This window comes from Mustelus asterias, chromosome 28 (genome assembly GCF_964213995.1).
Source record: "Mustelus asterias chromosome 28, sMusAst1.hap1.1, whole genome shotgun sequence".
Lineage (NCBI taxonomy): Eukaryota > Metazoa > Chordata > Chondrichthyes > Carcharhiniformes > Triakidae > Mustelus > Mustelus asterias.
In genome coordinates this window covers 20,845,789-20,864,859 of record NC_135828.1, presented here as the reverse complement: position 1 = coordinate 20,864,859, position 19,071 = coordinate 20,845,789, and the positions used below count along the sequence as shown (strand labels likewise).

The 19,071-nt window shown below is 46.8% G+C and overlaps 1 protein-coding gene across 2 annotated transcripts in view; it reads left to right on the top strand.

The window, feature by feature from the left end:
* Positions 1-19,071, top strand: part of LOC144480301 (glutamine--fructose-6-phosphate aminotransferase [isomerizing] 1-like) — an 82,500-nt gene that overhangs the window by 3,274 nt on the left and 60,155 nt on the right. For both annotated transcript variants that reach the window (XM_078199651.1, XM_078199650.1), the window contains exons 2-4: positions 5,974-6,081; positions 12,609-12,716; positions 16,465-16,590. In XM_078199651.1, coding sequence (XP_078055777.1) covers positions 5,974-6,081; positions 12,609-12,716; positions 16,465-16,590 — 342 coding nt within the window. The remainder of the gene's footprint in view (positions 1-5,973; positions 6,082-12,608; positions 12,717-16,464; positions 16,591-19,071) is intronic.

The window sequence follows — 19,071 nt, the reverse complement described above, 5'->3', positions numbered from 1 at the left end:
ACCTTGGAGAGGGTCCAGAGGAGGTTCACGAGAATGATCCCAGGAATGAAAGGCTTGACGTATGAGGAGCGTTTGAGGACTCTGGGTCTGTACTCGATGGAGTTTAGAAGGATGAGGGGGGGGGATCTCATTGAAACTTACAGAATACTGAAAGGCCTGGATAGAGTGGACGTGGGGAAGATGTTTCCATTAGTGGGAGAGACTGGGATCCGAGGGCACAGCCTCAGAGTAAAGGAACAACCTTTTAGAACCGAGATGAGGAGGAATTTCTTCAGCCAGAGGGTGATGAATCTGTGGAACTCATTGCCATAGAGGAGGCCGGGTCATTGAGAGTATTTTAAGACAGAGATAGGTTCTTAATTGGTAAAGGGATCGAGGGTTACGGGGAAGAAGCGGGAGGATGGGGTTGAAAAAAACTTATCAGCCACGATTGAATGGCGGAGCAGACTCGATGGGCCGAATGCCTAATTTTGCTCCTATATCTTATGGGCTTAATCTAATGTAATTGATGAAGATCAGACGAAAGGCACGTTACTAATCCCCCAGGAATCGGTGCTGGACCCACCACTTTTCATTGATCACCTGGGCAGTGTTGCTCGGACTAGCTTCAATGAATTTTCATCTTAACAAAAATCTAAGAGTTAGGCGGGTAGGAGGGTACAATCAAATGCAGATAGATTTAGATCAGGACGATGGACCACACGATGGCAAATGGCATTTACTTTAGATGAATGCATTGTATTGCGTGTTCACAGGCCAGGGAAGTTCTCATAGAATCCTACAGTGCAGAAACAGGCCATTCAGCCCATCAAGTCTGCACTGACCACAATCCCACCCAGGCCCTATTCCCGTAACCCCACATATTTACCCTGCTAATCCCCCTGACACTAGGGTCAATTTGGCATGGCCAATACACCTAGCCCACACATCTTTGGACTGTGGGAAGAAACCGGAGCACCCGGAGGAAGCGCACACAGACATGGAGAGAATGTGCAAACTCCACACAGGCAGTGACCCAAACCGGGAATCGAACCCGGGTCCCTAGTGCTGTGAGGCAGCAGTACTAACCACTGTGCCACCATGCCGTGGATGTGGAAAGTGGGTGTGAGAGCTGTTATTGTGCACAGATCACTACAGATTAGTCACCAATGTTGAAAACTCATGTCAAAGCTAACCGCGTGTTGGTCTTGCCAACTCGTTGGTTTTCACCAACTCCAGCATGATGCCACCACCAAACACATCTTCCCTTCACTTCCTCTGTCAGCATTCCGCAGAGACCATTCCCTCTGGGACAACCTAGTCTACTCCTCCACTATACCCAACACCTCTCCCGTCACTCATGGCACCTTCCCATGCAATGGCAGAAGGTGTAACACCTGTCCCTTTACCTCTTCCATGCTCACCATCCAAGGTCCAAAACATTCATTCCAGGTTAAGCAGTGTTTCACTTGCATCTCTTTCAATTTGGTCTATTGCATTCACTGCTCCCAATGTGGTCTCTATATCGGGGAGACCAAGCGTAGACTGGGTGATCGCTTTGCTCAGCATCTTCGGTCTGTGCGCAATCAGGACCCTGACCTTCCAGTTGCTTGTGCCATTTTAACACACGATCCTGCTCCCATGCCCACATGTCTGTCCTTGGCCTGCTGCGATGTTCCAGTGAAGCTCAACGCAAACTGGAGGAACAGCATCTCATCTTCCGGCTGGGCACTTTACAGCCTTCCGGTCTCAACATCGAATTCAACAACTTCAGATGATTCGCTCCACCCCACCTTGACCCCTTTGTTTTCATTCTATTTTGTTTAATTTTTTACTGTTCCCTACCTTTCATTTCTTTCTTAGAAGATCTTAGAATCCCTACAGCGCAGAAAGAGGCCATTCGGCCCATCGAGTCTGCACCAACCACAATCCCACCCAGGCCCTACTCCCATATCCCTACACATATTACCCACTCATCCCTCTAACCTACGCATCTCAGGACACTAAGGGCAATTTTTTAGCATGGCCAATCAACCTAACCCGCACATCTTTGGCTGTGGGAGGAAACCGGAGCACCCAGAGGAAACCCACGCAGACACGAGGAGAATGTGCAAACTCCACACAGACAGCAACCCAAGCCAGGAATCGAACCCAGGTCCCTGGCGCTGTGAAGCAGCAGTGCTAACCACTGTGCTACCGTGCCGCCCAATTTATTGTCTTTCTTCATTTTTCTCCCCCCCCCCCCCCAACTCTTTCCTTCCCCCACTTCATCCTCCTTCCATTACCTTTTCTCCCCGAACTTCCCTTTTTCTACATTCTACCTCTGTCCCTTTCCCCCCCCTCCCCCAACATCTCCATCTGTTACAGCTTCTCTGCCGTTTGGCCATTCACACCCTTTATTCTCTCTATGGGCTGCTATTAGCAGTCTTTTCCCCTGGTTTCTATGGCTATGACTCACCTTTCATTCCCTCACCCTGCAGTATAAATATCTCCCGCTTTCCCTGCCTTCTAGCTTTGACGAAGGGTCATCTGGACTCACAACGTCAGTTTACAGATGCTGCCAGACCTGCTGAGATTTTCCAGCCTTTTCTCTTTTTGTTTCAGTTTCCAGCATCTGCAGTAATTTGCTTTTATCGCGTGTTGGCCTGTATCAGTAGAGTAAGGAGGTAGTGGTGTGGTGGTAATCTTAGTGGACAAGCAATCCACAGGCTCTGGGGAGACAGATTTAAATCCCATCTGGCAGCTTTTTTAAAGTTTTATTTATGGAATGCGGGCATCGCTGGCTGGGCCAACATTTATTGCCCATTCCTAATTGCCCTTGAGAAGGTGGAGGTGAGCTGCCTTCTTGAAACACTGCAGTCCGTTAAGGAGGGAGTTCCAGGATTTTGACCCAGTGACATTGAAGGAACGGCCGATATATTTCCAAGTCAGGGTGGTGCGTGACTTGGAGGAGAACCTCCAGGTGGTGGTGTTGCCAGGTATCTGCTGCCCTTGTCCTTCTAGATGATAGTGGTCATGGGTTTGGAAGGTGCTGCCAAAGGAGCCTTGGTGAGTTGGACATTAGTGAACCAGGATAGGTTTTTATGACAATCGGTGATATTTGCCATGGTCACCATTACTGAGATTGGCTTTTGATCCTAGATTTATAAACTAAATTCAAATTCCACCAGCTGCCATGGTGGGATTTGAACCCAGGCCTCCAGGCTGGGCCTCTGGATTACCAGTGCAATGGTGCTATCACTGTGCCACTATCTCCCCTTAATCATTCAGCTCAGTATCATCACATTGGCGCAAACCTCGGATCTTTGTGATTCATATTCAGGGTAGCACAGTGGTTAGCACTGCTCCCTCAGCTCCAGGGACCCGGGTTCAAATCCAGCCTCGAGTCGCTGTCTATGTGGAGTTTACACATTCTCTCCGTGTCTGTGTGGGTTTCCTCCGGGTGCTCCGGTTTCCTCCCACAGTCCAAAGATGTGCGGGTTAGGTGGATTGGCCATTGCTAAATTAATGCTAGTGTCAGGGAGATTAGCAGAGTAAATATGAAGGGTTACGGGAGGAGGGTTTGGGTGGGATTGTGGTCGGTGCAGACTTGATGGGCTGAATGGCCTCCTTCTGCACTGTAAGGATTCTATGATTCTAAATAGTTCATTTACCTACTGCTTAAACCTACTGAGCTTCCTGATATGACTGCAAATTACATCAACATTACTCCAAAAAAATTTTGATAGGAATAAGCAGGAAAAACGATACAAGCATAATAAGGGAATTGAGGGTTTAGTTGACAGATTTAAGTTGGATGGGCTGAATGGCCTACTCCTGATCCATCTTCATATATTTAATTGTTTGTCGGTGAAGAAAGATGCTGATGCACAAAATAAATGATTTGAGGAAAACTTGTCATTGGATAGTGGAGTGGTTGTACTGAGAGGTTGTCTCCCTGGCTGGGGAATCTAGAACATGGGGGCATAGTCTCTGCATGAGGTGTTGTTCGTCTAGGACTAAGATGAGGAGAAATTTATTCACACAAAAGACTGAAGGTGGAATTCCCCCCCCCCCCCACCCACCCGGAGTGTGGCAACTAGGGGATTTTCACAATAACTTCATTGCAGTGTGAATGTAAGCCTACTTGTGACTAATAATAAATAAACTTTTATCAAAAGAATTAAGGGATATGGGAGAGTGGGCAGGAAAATGGAGTTGGAAGCCCAAGGTTGGCCATGTTTGTATTCAACAGTGGAACAGGCTGGATGGGCCAAATGGTATCGTCCTCCTATTACTTGTATTCTTGTGAATAAGAGAGGAAAGATAGTGTGGTCGGATCAGAATGCTTAATATTTCCAGTAAATAGTTTGTGGGATGAACTGTGACTGGAGGGGAAAAAAGAAACAGCTTGCAATTATATAGATTCTTATCAAGACTCTTAGCAGCAGTGCGTTGGAATGTCTGCCCTGCAGGATCCCACAAATAGCATTGAGATGATGACCACATAGACCTGTGTATTCTTCACACATTTACAGAGATTGTCTGGAGTAACTGAACGATCAGTGGGTATCTGATGGGTTGTAAACTGCACTGGGGTCGATCATGGCAGAAATGTGTCTCACTTTGACAGGCAAAGTAAGGTTTGGGGTTTTATTATTAATGCCTCATGGTGCCATTTCTACAACACTCAGCTTTAGTTGCATAATTACATAATGCTACTTGAACCCAGTTGGAAAGTTGCCTTCTGTTTTATATATGTGTACAATATAAGATGTGATGTGGCGCTGTGATGGTCAGCTGCTTATAGACCTTATTCCCTCAACTGACCAGATGAAGAATTTTGGAGTTTTAAAATCGGCCTTTTATTCCAAGCTATAGCAAGGGCTCTAATACGTCAGCTGTTGACGCACTGGGTAGAGAGTTGCACAAACCGATATACTTCCAAATTCGATTACAAGCAATTAGCATGTACCAATCAGAGGTGGACATTTGTATAGAAGTTACCTGTGTCCACTCACAACTATTGATTAGGTTTACATCATGCATAACAGTGAACAGTAAAGGAATTAAGGGTAATGGTGAGCGGGCGGATAGATGGAGCTGAGTCCACGAAAAGATCAGCCATGATCTTATTGAATGGCGGAGCAGGCTCGAGGGGCCAGATGGCCGACTCCTGCTCCTAGTTCTTATAAGGTACGAATGCTACTAACCAATCACAACGTGTACACATCTATTTGATAATATCCAATTAGTATAAAGGCTTGAATGTGCTATCTGGTCTGATATACTCTGGCTACAACTTGTTCTTAACAAATTGTGTCTGACTTGTAGATATCAATTCTCCTCTCCGTGTCCAAGGCCCCTGTGCTTGATGAATTCTCTCCGGCTCAGGAGGTTCGTTGGATAAACAAACCCTATATTAAAGCTGTGAACAGTGGTACCTCCCTATGTTAGCTTCAGACCATCTGGTTTTCCAAACCAATTGAAGGACTGCCCTACATTGTTTTACAGTCCGTGAGGATTGACACAGTCTGAGGGGGTTGATGCCTGTGATGTTTCAGCCTGCAAGTTAACAACCTACAGTTTGTGCCCTTGGGTACTTACTCACGGCTAGCAGAGTGTGATGAGTTTTCTACTAAACCGAAACTTTTAACCCTTTCAGTGAGTATGATTGTTAGTGTGGCAACTAGCCCCCTCCGAGATGTACTCCAGCAGGTATCCTGTGGTGTTGCTTGCGAATGAGCCAATAGATATCTCTCCTTCACTTGTTCTTGGTCCCCACTGGTCTCTCAAATCTGCTGACCCTCTTCTGATGTGCTGTCCGGAAAGGGACAGACCCCACAATCGCTACAGTCTTATCAATAAAGTATACAAGTACAGTGTTACATGAGGTAATTTGACTTGCAGCCAATGTTCGCAAAGTATTATAGCTTTATGAGATGTCACTATCAAGATTTTTTAAACCAAATTATTCCTCAAACTTACACCTCGATTATCCTTTCTATTTTCAAGGAATTTTTGCCTACCTCAACTACCATGTTCCTCAGAGTAGGAGAGAAATTATTGAAACCTTGTTCAAGGGACTGCAGAGACTTGAATACAGAGGTTACGATTCTGCGGGTAAGTTGGTCTTGTCTTAACAGTTTTTGGGCGGCACAGTGGTTAGCACTGCTGCCTCACAGCGCCAGGGACTCTGGTTCGATTCCCGGCTCGGGTCACTGTCTGTGCGGAGTCTGCACGTTCTCCCCACGTCTGTGTGGGTTTCCTCCGGGTGCTCCGGTTTCCTCCCACAGTCCGAAAGACATGCTAGTTAGGTGCATTGGCCATGCTAAATTCTCCCTCAGTGTACCCAAACAGGCACTGGAGTGTGGCAACTAGGAGACTTTCACAGTAACTTCATTGCAGTGTTAATGTAAGCCTACTGATGACTAATAAATAAACGGTACTTTACTTTTGCTCTTTTTTGGGGAATATGCATCGCTGACAAGGCCAGCATTTGTTGTCCAGGAAAAGAGCTCCCTAATTGCCCTGAAACCTAGTAGCTTAAGCTTGTAGAAGGCAGGTAAGAGTCTGCCCTCTACATTGCTGTGAGTCTGGAGTCACATGTAGGCCAGACCGGGTAAGGACGGAAGATTTCCTTCCCTAAAGGATATTGGTGAACCAGATGTGTTTTTACAGCAACTGATTTATCATTTTTACCAGTCACCATCGCTGAGATTAGATTTCAACTCCAGATTTTTTAAAAAAAATTAATTGAATTTCAATTCCACCACTGGGTGGCACAGTCCAAAGCAGTACGGCTTAGGTGGATTGGCCATGGTAAATTGCCCCTTTATGTCAGGGGGATTAGCAGGGTAAATACATGGGGTTACAGGGATAGGGCCTGGGTGGGATTGTTGTCAGTGCAGGCTTGATGGGCCAAATGGCCTCCTGCACTGTATAGATTCTATGATTCTACCTGCCATGGTGGGATTTGAAACCATGTCCTCAGAGCATTAGCCTGGGGCTCTTGATTACTGGCCCAGTGACATTACCACTACACCACCACTCCCCAATACGTACTTGCATTTATATAGCACCTTTCATGCCCTCGGGTTATCCCGGACAGTTTAAAGGTGGAGTGAGTGTCGTGTGGGGAAATGCAGCTGCCTGTCTGAGCACAGTCGGGTCTCGTACCACAGCAGTGCAGCGTGCATCAGTGCTGCAGCTTGGAGTTTTGTGTTCAAATCTGTGGGGTGGCACTTGAATCCACAACGTGGAAAGCAACAGTTCGAGAATCCTTTGTCCCTAAATCTGAACGCATTCAAAAATCACACTTTGTGTTTAAACCTCCATCTTTAGTGTGGTAAGTCTCTAACCCAAACAACACAAACCTCACCCACCGCACCCATCCTTAGTGTGGGCAGTCTCTGACCCAAACCAACACGACATGAGCCAACAAGAACCTCACCAACCACACCCAACCTATGGCACGGGAAGTCTGGCAAAATTACACTCTGAACCCCCTCCTATGGGCGGCTCAGTGGTTAGCACTGCTGCCTCACAGCTAATTCCCAGCTTGGGTCACTGTCTGTGTGGAATTTGCACGTTCTCCCTGTGTCTGCGTGGGTTTCCTCCGGGTGCTCCGGTTTCCTCCCACACTCCAAAGATGTGCAGGTTAGATTGATTGGCTGTGCAAAATTGCCCTGAGTGTCAGGGGGATTAGCAGAGTAAATATGTGGGGTTGCGGGGATAGGGCCTGGGTGGGATTGTGGTTGGTGTAGACTCGATGGGCCGAATGGCCTCCTTCTGCACTGTAGGGATTCTATGATTCTATAAACAGGGGTTGGGCTTCAACAGATGCCCTGTACTTATTCAATGATGCATCTTGCATTTCTAGCCATTTTATTTACTGTAGACTATAGCTAGTAAGAAGTTTAACAACACCAGGTTAAAGTACCACAGGTTTATTTGGTAGCAAAAGCCACACAAGCTTTCGGAGCTCCAAGTACTCACCTGAAGAAGGGGCTTGGAGCTCCAAAAGCTTGTGTGGCTTTTGCTACCAAATAAACCTGTTGGACTTTAACCTGGTGTTGTTAAACTTCTTACTGTGTTTATCCCAGTCCAACGCCGGCATCTCCACATCATGACTATAGCTAGCCCAGGCCTTGGCCTGTAACGCAAGTCGAGCGAGGTCTACGTGCGGTCAAAATGACCTGGATTCCAAAACACAATCCGCCCCGAGGGCTTTGGATAAAGGATACTCGCTGTACTTGCTGTACAGAGGCAGCAATGACCATTGAGTTGTTCAGCCTTTTAAAGCTGTTGTCCGTCATGTATTTTGACCAATATCGGACAGCTCATGCTCCTGGAGTTGGAAGCAAGTGTGAAAATTAGTCCCTTTGACTTTGTAGAGTAAATGAAATTTGAACGCACAGATGTGGTGTTCTCTCGCCGGGGTCCCGAATGTATCACCCACCCCAGCAACAGGCAGATCAAAGGTTTGGGATTACTGCAGTTTCATCCCTTTATAAAGGATATCAATTTTAATTCCGTCCAAGTTCCACGGTAGAGTGCAATTACCAGACATACATCAGTTGTGGCTGAGAACAGTAGGTGGCACAGTGGTTAACACTGCTGCCTCACAGCACGAGGGTCCCAGGTTCAATTCCAGCCTCGGGTCACTGTCTGTGTGGAGTTTGCACTTTCTCCCAGTCTCTACGTGGGTTTCCTCCGGGTGCTCCGGTTTCCTCCCACAGTCCAAAGATGTGCAGGTTAGGTTGATTGGCCGTGCTAAATTGCCCCTTAGTGTCAGGGGGGGTGAGTAGGGTAAATATGTGGTGTTATGGGAATATGGCCTGGGTTGAATTGTGGTCGGTACAGACTTGATGGGCTGAATGGCCTCCTCCTGCACTGTAGGGATTCTATATGCTAGATTGTGACATTTCACCCGTATCACTTCCCCCTGAATCACAAGAGCTGGTCTGATGCTAATCTTAAACCTTAACTTTTTCCATGACTTGTTTTTTTGGAAGCTTTTCCCATTTCATCTGGTCTGCTGTCCACAACAAAGAGCTTAACCTGGTTTAAGACGAGAGATGCCAACCCTCCAGGATTGGCCTGGAGTCTCCAGGCATTGAAGTTCATTGAAAAAAATCATTAGGACATTAAGAGGTCGTTTTTTTAAAAAAATAATTTTCTTTGAACATTTCTCTTTACCAGATATAAAAATGGAAGGGGAATAAAAGGTTGTTTGGCTGTCAATCAAGTATCATCCAATGGGGTAATGAGTCTTCTGGCTTTCCAATTGGTGTAGGAAGGCGGTGCATCACAAGGATAGATGTGTTGGCCGATTAATGAAGTTTAAAAGTGAAGTTTATTCTCTAGTGTCACATTAACACTGCAATGAAGTTACCATGAAACACCCCTCATCGCCACGTTCGGGGCCTGTTCGGGTACACTGAGGGAGAATGCACACAACCACACGCGCGCACGCTAACCCCTTAGTCAAACCATCTCTTCAATTACAACCTAACTCTCCACTGGCTTGTCCACTATTGCTTAATTGTGTTGCCAACAGGGTTGATGTTCACACTTGTGAGCAAAATTAAACCTAAAAAATCACTTGTGAGGTAACACAATAGTCTGAAAGGAGGTGATGGCCTCGTGGTGTCACTGTCAGACTATTCATCCAGAAGCCCAGCCAATGTTCCGGGGACCCTGGAGAGTGAGAGACACGTCATGGGATGAGATTGCAGTTAGCAACCCCCCTGTCAATAGCCCCATGTAAAAGACAGCTGAGGTGGTTATGGATTTTTGAGTCATTTCTATCTCCATTGGCTTTTTCCCCCCAATTGTTGTCAAAAAGGGCGTGGTACAATGTGACTCACAGGAACAGGATTCAAAACAACTTTTGCTCCATGGCATTTTACCAGGTTTGCTAATTCCTGGGAATGAGAGAGTTGTCGTATCACAAGAGACTAAATAGTCTGTGGCCACTCCTGCTTCTGTTTCTTGTGTTCTCCTGAGTGTTGGTGAAATTCGGCCAAGTATCTTATGAAAGAACTTTTTTTTTCAAAATATGTTTCAATCCCTTCCAAATGAAATGTGTTTTGAATTTTAACAGCGCCAGCCTTATCTCAGTGGCCAAAATCTCACTCCTAAGACTTGAGGGCCCAATCCAGACGGACATTCCGTAACTTCATAAGATATAGGAGCAGAATTAGGCCATTCGGCCCATCGCGTCCGCTCCGCCATTTAGAATAGAATAGAATCCCTACAGTACAGAAAGAGGCCATTCGGCCCATTGAGTCTGCACCCGACCACAATCCCACCTAGGCCCTACCCCCACATCCCTACATATTTACCCACTAATCCCTCTAATCTACGCATCTCAGGACACTAAGGACAATTTTAGCATGGCCAATCAACCTAACCCCACATCTTTGGACTGATGTGCTCCTCATCCCCATTTTCCTGCCTTCTCCCCATAACCTTTTAACCCATTAAAAATCTGTCTAACTCCTCAAATTTACTCACTGTCCCAGCATCCACCGCACTTTGGGGCAGCGAATTCCACAGATTCACAACCCTTTGGGAGAAGTAGTTTCTCCTCAACTCTGTTTTAAATTTGCTACCCCTTATCTGAAGACCTCTCATCCTAGAATGTCCCACAAGAGGAAGCATCCGCTCCACGTCTACTTTATCCATACCTTTTATCATCTTGTATACCTCAGTTTGACCAATGCAGTACTGAGGGAGTGTTACACTGCCAGTGGCACCTTTCTTTCAGATGCAATGCCAAACCAAGTCTGCCCCCTCGGATGGGCGCATGGGATCTCTCGGCACTATTTGAAGAAGAGGCGAGGAGTTTCAACAGTGCCCAATATTTATCTTGCGACCAACTTCACTAGAATCACAGAACCATAGAGTCCCTTCAGTGCAGAAGGAGGCCATTCGGCCCATCGAGTCTGCAGCGACTCTCCAAAAGAGCATCTTACCCAGACCCTCTTCTTCACCCTATCCCGCGTAACTGCGCGCATTTCCCATGGCCAATCCACCTAACCGACACATCGTGGGACTGTGGGAGGAAACTGGAGCATCCGGAGGAAACCCACGCAGACACAGGGAGAACGTGTAGACTCCACACGGACAGTGACCCAAGGCTGGGAATTGAACCCGGGTCCCTGGCGCTGAGAGGCAGCAGTGCTAACCACCGTGGCATCCAAACGCTGTCCACTGGAACAGATTTATTTTTTAAATGTTCTTCGGGGGATGGCGGGGGTCTTTCTTTGTGTAAATTATCTGCGGCGGAGACTACACTTCCAAAGTATTTCACTAACTGTACGCTTTGAGATGCCTTGAGGCCAAGAAAGAGGTCACGTTCATGAAATCTTTCTCCGCTACCGTCATGGCTCTTGTGGCAAGTGCACTGCCCCAGGTAAAGATGAATCACGTGGTCTCAGAGTCCCCAGTTTCAACCCTGACCTGTGCTGAGTTAGCACTATGAGGTTCTCCAATGGTTTTCAGAACCCTGGGCTCAGAGGCCCATTCTTGATGACGTTCTGCTGCTTCCTGTTGGAAAGAGCATGTTTGTGGATGTGAGGGAAATAGGGAGGTGGGAGTTTGAAACAAGGATTGACTGTGGGTGGGGGAGGCATTGGTGGGCATGAGGTAAGGATTGGATGTTGAGGATTGACCGCGATGCCACCCATGATTCAACAGCTCCATTGTCTGAATTCATTCTACAGTGGCCTGGTTTAAAGTTTATTTATTAGTCACAAGTAGGCTTACATTAACACTGCAATGAAGTTACTGTGAAAATCTCCTAGTCGCCACAATCCGGTGCCTGTTCGGGGACACTGAGGGAGAATTTAGCATGGCCAATACACCTAACCAGCACGTCTTTTGGACTTTGGGAGGAAACCAGAGCATCCAGAGGAAACCCACGCAGACACGGGGAGAACGTGCAGACTCCGCACAGACAGTGACCCAAACCAGGAATCGAACCCGGGTCCCTGATGCTGTGAGGCAGGAGTGCTAACCACTGTGCCACCATGCTATCCTATTCAGCTGGATTCTGTTCTGTTCAGCATCTCCCTTCTCCCCAATCCCCTTTATTTTGGTACACCTCTCGATGCCTTTAGAATCATAGAATCCCTACAGTGCAGGAGGAGGCCATTTGGCCCATCAAATCTGTACCGACCACAATCTCACCCTGGCCCTATCCCCATAGCCCCATGTATTTACTCTGCTAATCCCCCTGACACTAAGGGACAATTTAGCATGGCCGATCCACCTCACCTGCACATCTTTGGACACTGGGAGGAAACCGGAGTAGCCGGAGGAAACCCACGCAGACACTGGGAGAACGCACAGACTCCGCACAGACAGTGACCCAAGCCGGGATTTGAACCCAGGTCCCTGGCGCTGTGAGGCTCCTCCAGCCCTTTTCCGCTTGGTGACATTTCCCAACTCTCCTGATACCACTTGTTGATCCCACATCAAGTATCTTAGGGTAGGAAACATTGGAGGCAGGCCATTCGCACCTTTGAGTCCATTCTGTCCACTCAATTAGATCAAAGCTGATGGGATATCTTGTCATGTTCGGATGCTAGATGCATATAAATTGCTGTTGAATGTAAACACCTTTGTGACTTTCTTCCCAGGAATTGGAATTGATGGAGGAAATAGCAAGGAAAGTGCAGACCAAGGGAAGCAAATCTGCATCATTAAAAGGAATGGGAAGATAAAGACATTGGAGGAGGAAGTGAATAGTAAGTCTCGACTGAAGATTAAGCTGTGGGGTATCATACGGATGTATTTTCTCTCTGTACAGGGTCTGTATTGTCTGTTTTTCAAGAAGCCACATTAAAGGTATTGAGATTATGTTAGTTTGTTTTAAAAATAAATGACGTGGAATTTTACAGTACAGAGCGAGGCCATTCAGCCCAGCTGCTGTATACTGGTGTTTAATTTCCTCCTACCTTGTGTCATCTCACCAATGTATCCTGCCATCTTATGAGTTGAATGTGGTAAACACGGACTTCCAAAAGGCATTTGATGCAGTGCCGCACGACAGACTTGGGAACAAAGTTAGAGCTCCTGGAATAAAAGGGAAAGTAGTCACGTGGATAAGAAATTGGCTAAGTTCCAGGAAACGAAGATTAATGGAGAATTTTTTTTTTGGGCCAGAGGAAGGTTTACAGTGGAGTTCTCCAGGAGTCGGGAAGGTGTTGGGTCCACTGCTCTTGCTGGCGTTTACTGGTGACTTAGACTTTGGTGTAGCAAGTGCAAATTCAAAATTTGCAGATGATACGGAATTTAGAAGGGTTGCCATGAGGAGGATAGTGTGGAACTTCAAAAGGACATAATCTGCCACGCGCCTCAGGTTGTCCTTTGACACTCTGCACCTTTGTTCAGCCATTTACACATTCCGATCTCTTACTGGACGCTATTCTCACCATTCTCAGCCTTTATCACCACCATTTATATTCCCTTTGTCTCTTCTTCTTATGACATCTTTGTCAGTCACAACCCCTGCGCTCACCCTGGCAGTATAAACCCCGCCCTGTTTTCTTTGTCTTCAACTCTGACAAAGGGACATCCAGACCCGAAATAATAGAACATAGAACAGCACAGAACAGGCCCTTCGGCCCACGATGTTGTGCCGAGCTTTGTCTGAAACCCAGATCAAGCTATTTCCTCCCTATCATCCCGAAGTACTCCATGTGCCTATCCAATAGCTTCTTAAATGTTGGCTCTATTCTCTCTCCACAGATGCTGTCAGACCTGCTGAGATTTTTCAGCACTTTTTGTTTTTATTTTGGATTCCAGCATCCGCAGTATTTTGCTTTTATATTATGTAGACAGGTTGGGCGGACAGGTGGCAGATTTAATTTACCGCAGAGAGGCGTGAAGAGGTTATTTTGATAGGAAGAATGCAGAGAGACAGCAAAAAATAAAGGGCATAAGTCTAAAAAGGCATGCAGGAACAGAGCGACATGAGTATATACATGCATAAATTATTGAAAGTGGCAGGACTGGTTGAGAGAGATGTTAGTGTGGCATCTTGGGCTGCATGGATAGAGATATAGAGCATAAAGGCAAGGAAGTTATGTTAAACTCACATAAAACACTGAGCCTCAACTAGAGCATTATGTCCAGTTCTGGACACCACACTTTGCAAAGGATGTGAAGGCATTGGAGAGAGAGTGCAGAAAAGATTCACAAGAATGATTGCAGCAGTGAGGGACTCTGGCTACGTAGATAAGTTGGAGAAGTTGGGACTGTTCCCCTTGGAGGAAGAAACAGCTGAGAGGAGATTTTATTGAGGTGTTCAAAATCGACTGGGGAGAAGCTGTTCCCATTGGTGGAAGGATCCAGAACCAGAGGGCACCGACTTCAGGTCATCGGCAAAGGAAGCGATGTTGACAGGAGGAGAAACGTAGCCACGCAGCGAATGGTCAGGAATGCGAGTGTGTGGTCAAGTCAAGTGAGCCATTCAGGTGGGAATTGGGTCATTATTTGAAAAGGAAAAGAATTGCAGGGCTACAGGGAAAAGGCAGGGGAGTGGTACTCGATGATTTGCTCCTTCAGAGCGCCATAGAATTGCTACAGCACAGAAGTAGGCCATTCTGCCCTTCCAGTCTAAACTGACTCAGCGAAAGAGTAGCTTGTCCAGGCCCCAACCACCTCCCCTGCCCTATGTCCATAACATTTAGCACGGCCAATCCACCTAACCTGCGCATCTTTGGATACTGAGGGGCAATTTAGTATGGTCAAGCCAGCTAACCTGCACACCCGGAGGAAACCCACGCAGAGACGGGGAAAATGTGCAAGCTGCACACAGACAGTCACCCAAGGCCGGAATTGAACCCGGGTCCCTGGCGCTGTGAGGCAGTAGTGCTAGCCACTGTGCCACCCAGCCGCAATGGGCCGAATGGCCTCACTGTAACCACGCTATGATTCCGTGCTCTGTTTGGGAATTGACTTTATTGCTTGTCTCGGTTTGCTTCCAGCAATTTCCAGGAGCTATTTTTACGTTTTTATTTTCAACAAGAAAGGTTTTGAGAATGAAGCCGCTGCAGGGGAAGTATTTGCTGAATTGAAATCTGTATGTGATTAAAGCGATGGTCCGACACAGGGGAAACTTAGTCACTTTTCTGAACCCAAAACAAAAACTAACTGCAGCAACAATCCTCACTTTCTCTTGGCTTTCCGAGAAAATGTCTGTGCCAGCTATTTTGTGCACCATCTGTAGCCATAGAGTCACACAGTGCTGTAAAGGCCCTTCAGCCCATCGAGTCTGCACCGACATTAACTACCACTAAAGTCACGCTAATCCCATTTTCCTGCACTTGTCCCATATGCTTGAATGTTATATTTCAAGTGCTCATCTAAACACTTCCTAAAGGTTTAAGTTTAACAGTGTCACAAATTGGCTTACGTTAACACTGCAATGAAGTTACTGTGAAAATCCCCTAGTCGCCACACTGCGGCGCCTGTTCGGGTACACTGAGGGAGAATTTAGCACGGCCAATGCACCCTAACCAGCACCTCTTTCGGACTGAGAGGTTTCCCGCCCTCCAGTAGCTTCTCAGGCAGCGCATTCCAGATTCTCACCGCCCTCTTGAGTGAAAAGAATTTTCTCAAATCCCCTCTGAATCTCCTGCCCCTCACCCTAAATCTATGCCCCCTCGTGATTGACCCCTCAACCAAGGGGGAACAGCTGCTCCCTACTCGCCCTGCCAATACCCCTCATGATCTTATACACCTCAATCATGTCTCCCTTCAGCCTTCTCTGCTGTAAAGAAAACAATCCAAACCTACCCAGTCTCTCCTTATAGCTCAAATGCTCCATCCCAGGCAACATCCTAGTGAACCACCTCTGTACCGCTGCTAGTGCTATCACATTGGGTGGCACAGTGGTTGTTACACTGCTGCTTCACAGCACCAGGGATCTGGGTTCAATTTCAGCCTCAGGTGACTGTGCGGAGTTTGCATGTTCTCCCCATGTCTGCGTGGGTTTCCTCCGGGTGCTCCGGTTTCCTCCCACAGTCCAAAAATCTGGGGGATAGATTGATTGATTGGCCATGCTAAATTGCCCTTCGGGGATTAGCAAGGTATATACGTAGGGTTCTGGAGATGGGGCCTGGGTGGGATTGTTGTTGGTGCAGGCTGGATGGGCTGAATGGCCTCCTTCTGCACTGTAGGGATTCTATGGATTCTGCATCCTTCCTATCATTAGGTGACCAGAACTGCACACAGTACTCCAGCTGTGGCCTAACGCTTTGTACAACTCCAACATTACCCCCTTAGTCTTGTACTCTATGCCACGACTTTTAGTTGTTGTAAATATTTTGCCTCCAATGCACATTGTTCTGGGTGTAATTAGTGTCTGCATAGTTCCCCTGGGGGGAGAGGGGGGGGGGGGGAGGGAGGGAGGGAGGGAGAGAGAGAGAGAGAGAGAGAGAGGTGTGTGCGTGCGCACATGTATTAAATATTGTTCCAAATTTATTCTAGAGCAAGAAGATGTTGACTTTGACGTTGAACTTGAAACTCATTTTGGCATCTCACATACTCGCTGGGCCACACACGGCATTCCGAATTTTGTCAATAGTCATCCGCAGCGCTCCGATAAGGACAATGGTGAGTCCGATGTGGGAAGGGAATGTGTGGCAGCAAAGAAAACCAGAGAGATGTGTTTGAGAGGGAAAGGGTTTGGGTAATCCCAGGAGTTTATGACATGGTTTAGAGGCAGAGCCGTGGCAACGCATTGCAACCCTTTCTGTCTTTGATACTGAGGGAGCTGGGGTGTTCAGATTGGACAATGTTGTTGTTCTGTTTGTAGTGGTACATGTGATACACTTCTATAACTGACATTGATCTTTCGTTACAACATGTTACCATACCTGACACTGATTATATCAAATATTCTTTGTTCAATTCCCATGAATATAGGTTAGTGCCCCCCCCCCAAAAAAAACCCTTTACCACTGTCCCCATTTTGAGGATTGAATATCGCTGTGACCCCAGATTTTTATTCAATTCAAATCCCACCATCTGCCATGGTGGGATTTGAACCCGGATCCCCAGAGCATTACCCTGGTTCTCTGGATTACTCGTCCAGTGACAATATCGCTACGCCACCATTTCCCCTTGAAGGTCGGAGAAGTTGGGCTTGTTCTGCACAAGGTTATGGCAGGCTTGGTAAAGGTTGGCAAACGAAAGGTTGTTCTAATAGGCTGATGGGACAATGACTTGGGAACACAGATTTAAGATTCTTTTGTTCTTTCTCAGTCACATTTGAGTGACTGTCGTGGACTGGTTCTGGCACAGAAGGAGGCCATTTGCCCCATTTCAGTTTATCCAGTTCTCAGTAGAATAATTCCCCCGCTCTATCTCTGTCTGCCGCAAGTGTACTTCCCTCAAAGTGCCAGCCCAGGTACCTTTTGGAATCCTTTCTCTCCGCTCCGACTGTCCTTCCAGGCAGAGAGTCTGAAAACGGGATCCAGATCTCTCGGGATATTTTGCCTTGCGCTGAATAAACTTTCTTCATTTTGGTCGGTCACAATGTAGGGGCCCCCATCGGTCCCTGGAGTTGTTTAAACATTTCAGCGATGTTTAACCTCTTCAGTTATCGTGTTTCCATTGTCCTCCCGGAGTATCCAGCTGTGACTGAGCTCCAAGTAGAGCAGTTGCTTCAGGAGTCTGGTGTCAGGCATTTCAGTGACGAGTGCGGCCTAGCAGAGCTGGCTTTGAGTGATCAAACCCTCGATGCTGGGCAAGTTGGCTTGGAAGAGGACGCTGTTGTTGTCTTACTGGCCACTGGACATGGAGGGCACTGCAAACGCATTGCTGGAGGTACTTCCCCAATGCCTGCATTACGTTGTCCAAATCTCTCAAGTGTATGGGAGTGTGATGACCACTGCTGCCCACTAAACCATGACCTCGGTCTCGGGTTTGAGATCCTGGTTCACTTAAAATACATTTACAATTTTCTCTGATTTTATTTGCCTCGTCATTTGTCTCTTTGGAGATTATACACGAGGGGAGGAATCTTAACTTTCAGGTAAAAACCAATCTGGAGCAACAAGAGGTCCGTGAATTAATCTCCCTTCACCCAGCTTGGGAGAAAAAAGGAGGTAACGGATCTCTGGACCAATCTTTAATTTAGACCGGGGCGTCAGATCCCAGGCACCAACTAACCCCAGGGACCTTAAAGATGCAGGCTACATAAAAGGAATCCAACGGTAACCTCCGCAAAGGATAGTTTAAAGTTTAAGTTTGAGATTTATTTATTAATGTCACAAGTAGGCTTACATTAACACTGCAATGAAGTTACTGTGAAAATCCCCTAGTCGCCACACTCTGGCGCCTGTTCGGGTACACTGAGGGAGAATTTAGCACGGCCAATGCACCTAACCTGCACATTTTTCAGACTGTGGGAGGAAACCCACGCAGACATGGGGAGAATGTGCAGACTCCGCACAGACAGTGACCCAAGCCAATTGAACCTGCGTCCCTGGTGCTGTGAGGCAGCAGTGCTAACCACTGCCGCCGAGACGTCAGCATTGGTTCAGCACTAATGCTTCCAGGTCAGAAGTCATGAGAACGTCGAAACAGGAGATAATGGTGTAATGGTATTGTCACTGGATTAGTAATCCAGAGACCCAGGGTGATGCTCTGGGGACACGGGTTCAAATCCCACCATGGCAGATGGTGACATTTAAATTCGATAGAAATCTGGAATTAAAAGTCTAGTGTTGATTATGAAACCGTTGTCAATTGTGGTAAAAATTGATCATCTTAACTCTGTTCCATTTCTGAGTTGTCCCAACCAAAACGTATTATTCTCACTAAATGAAAAAATTAATTGACTGAAACTCAGCAGCTTTGAATTGAAGCCTGGGCACATTATCTGGCTGGCATTTTACTGCAGTACTGAAGGAGTGCTGCATTGCCGGACACAGTGTCTTTCAAATGATGCGTTAAACTGAGTTCCTGTCTAACCTCTCGTTTGGAATTCACGGATCACATGTCACACTTGAAAAAAGGGGTGGGGGTGGTGCTTTCCTGAGTATTCAGGCCAAAATTAATCCCTCAATCATCATCAGTTAAGCCAGAACA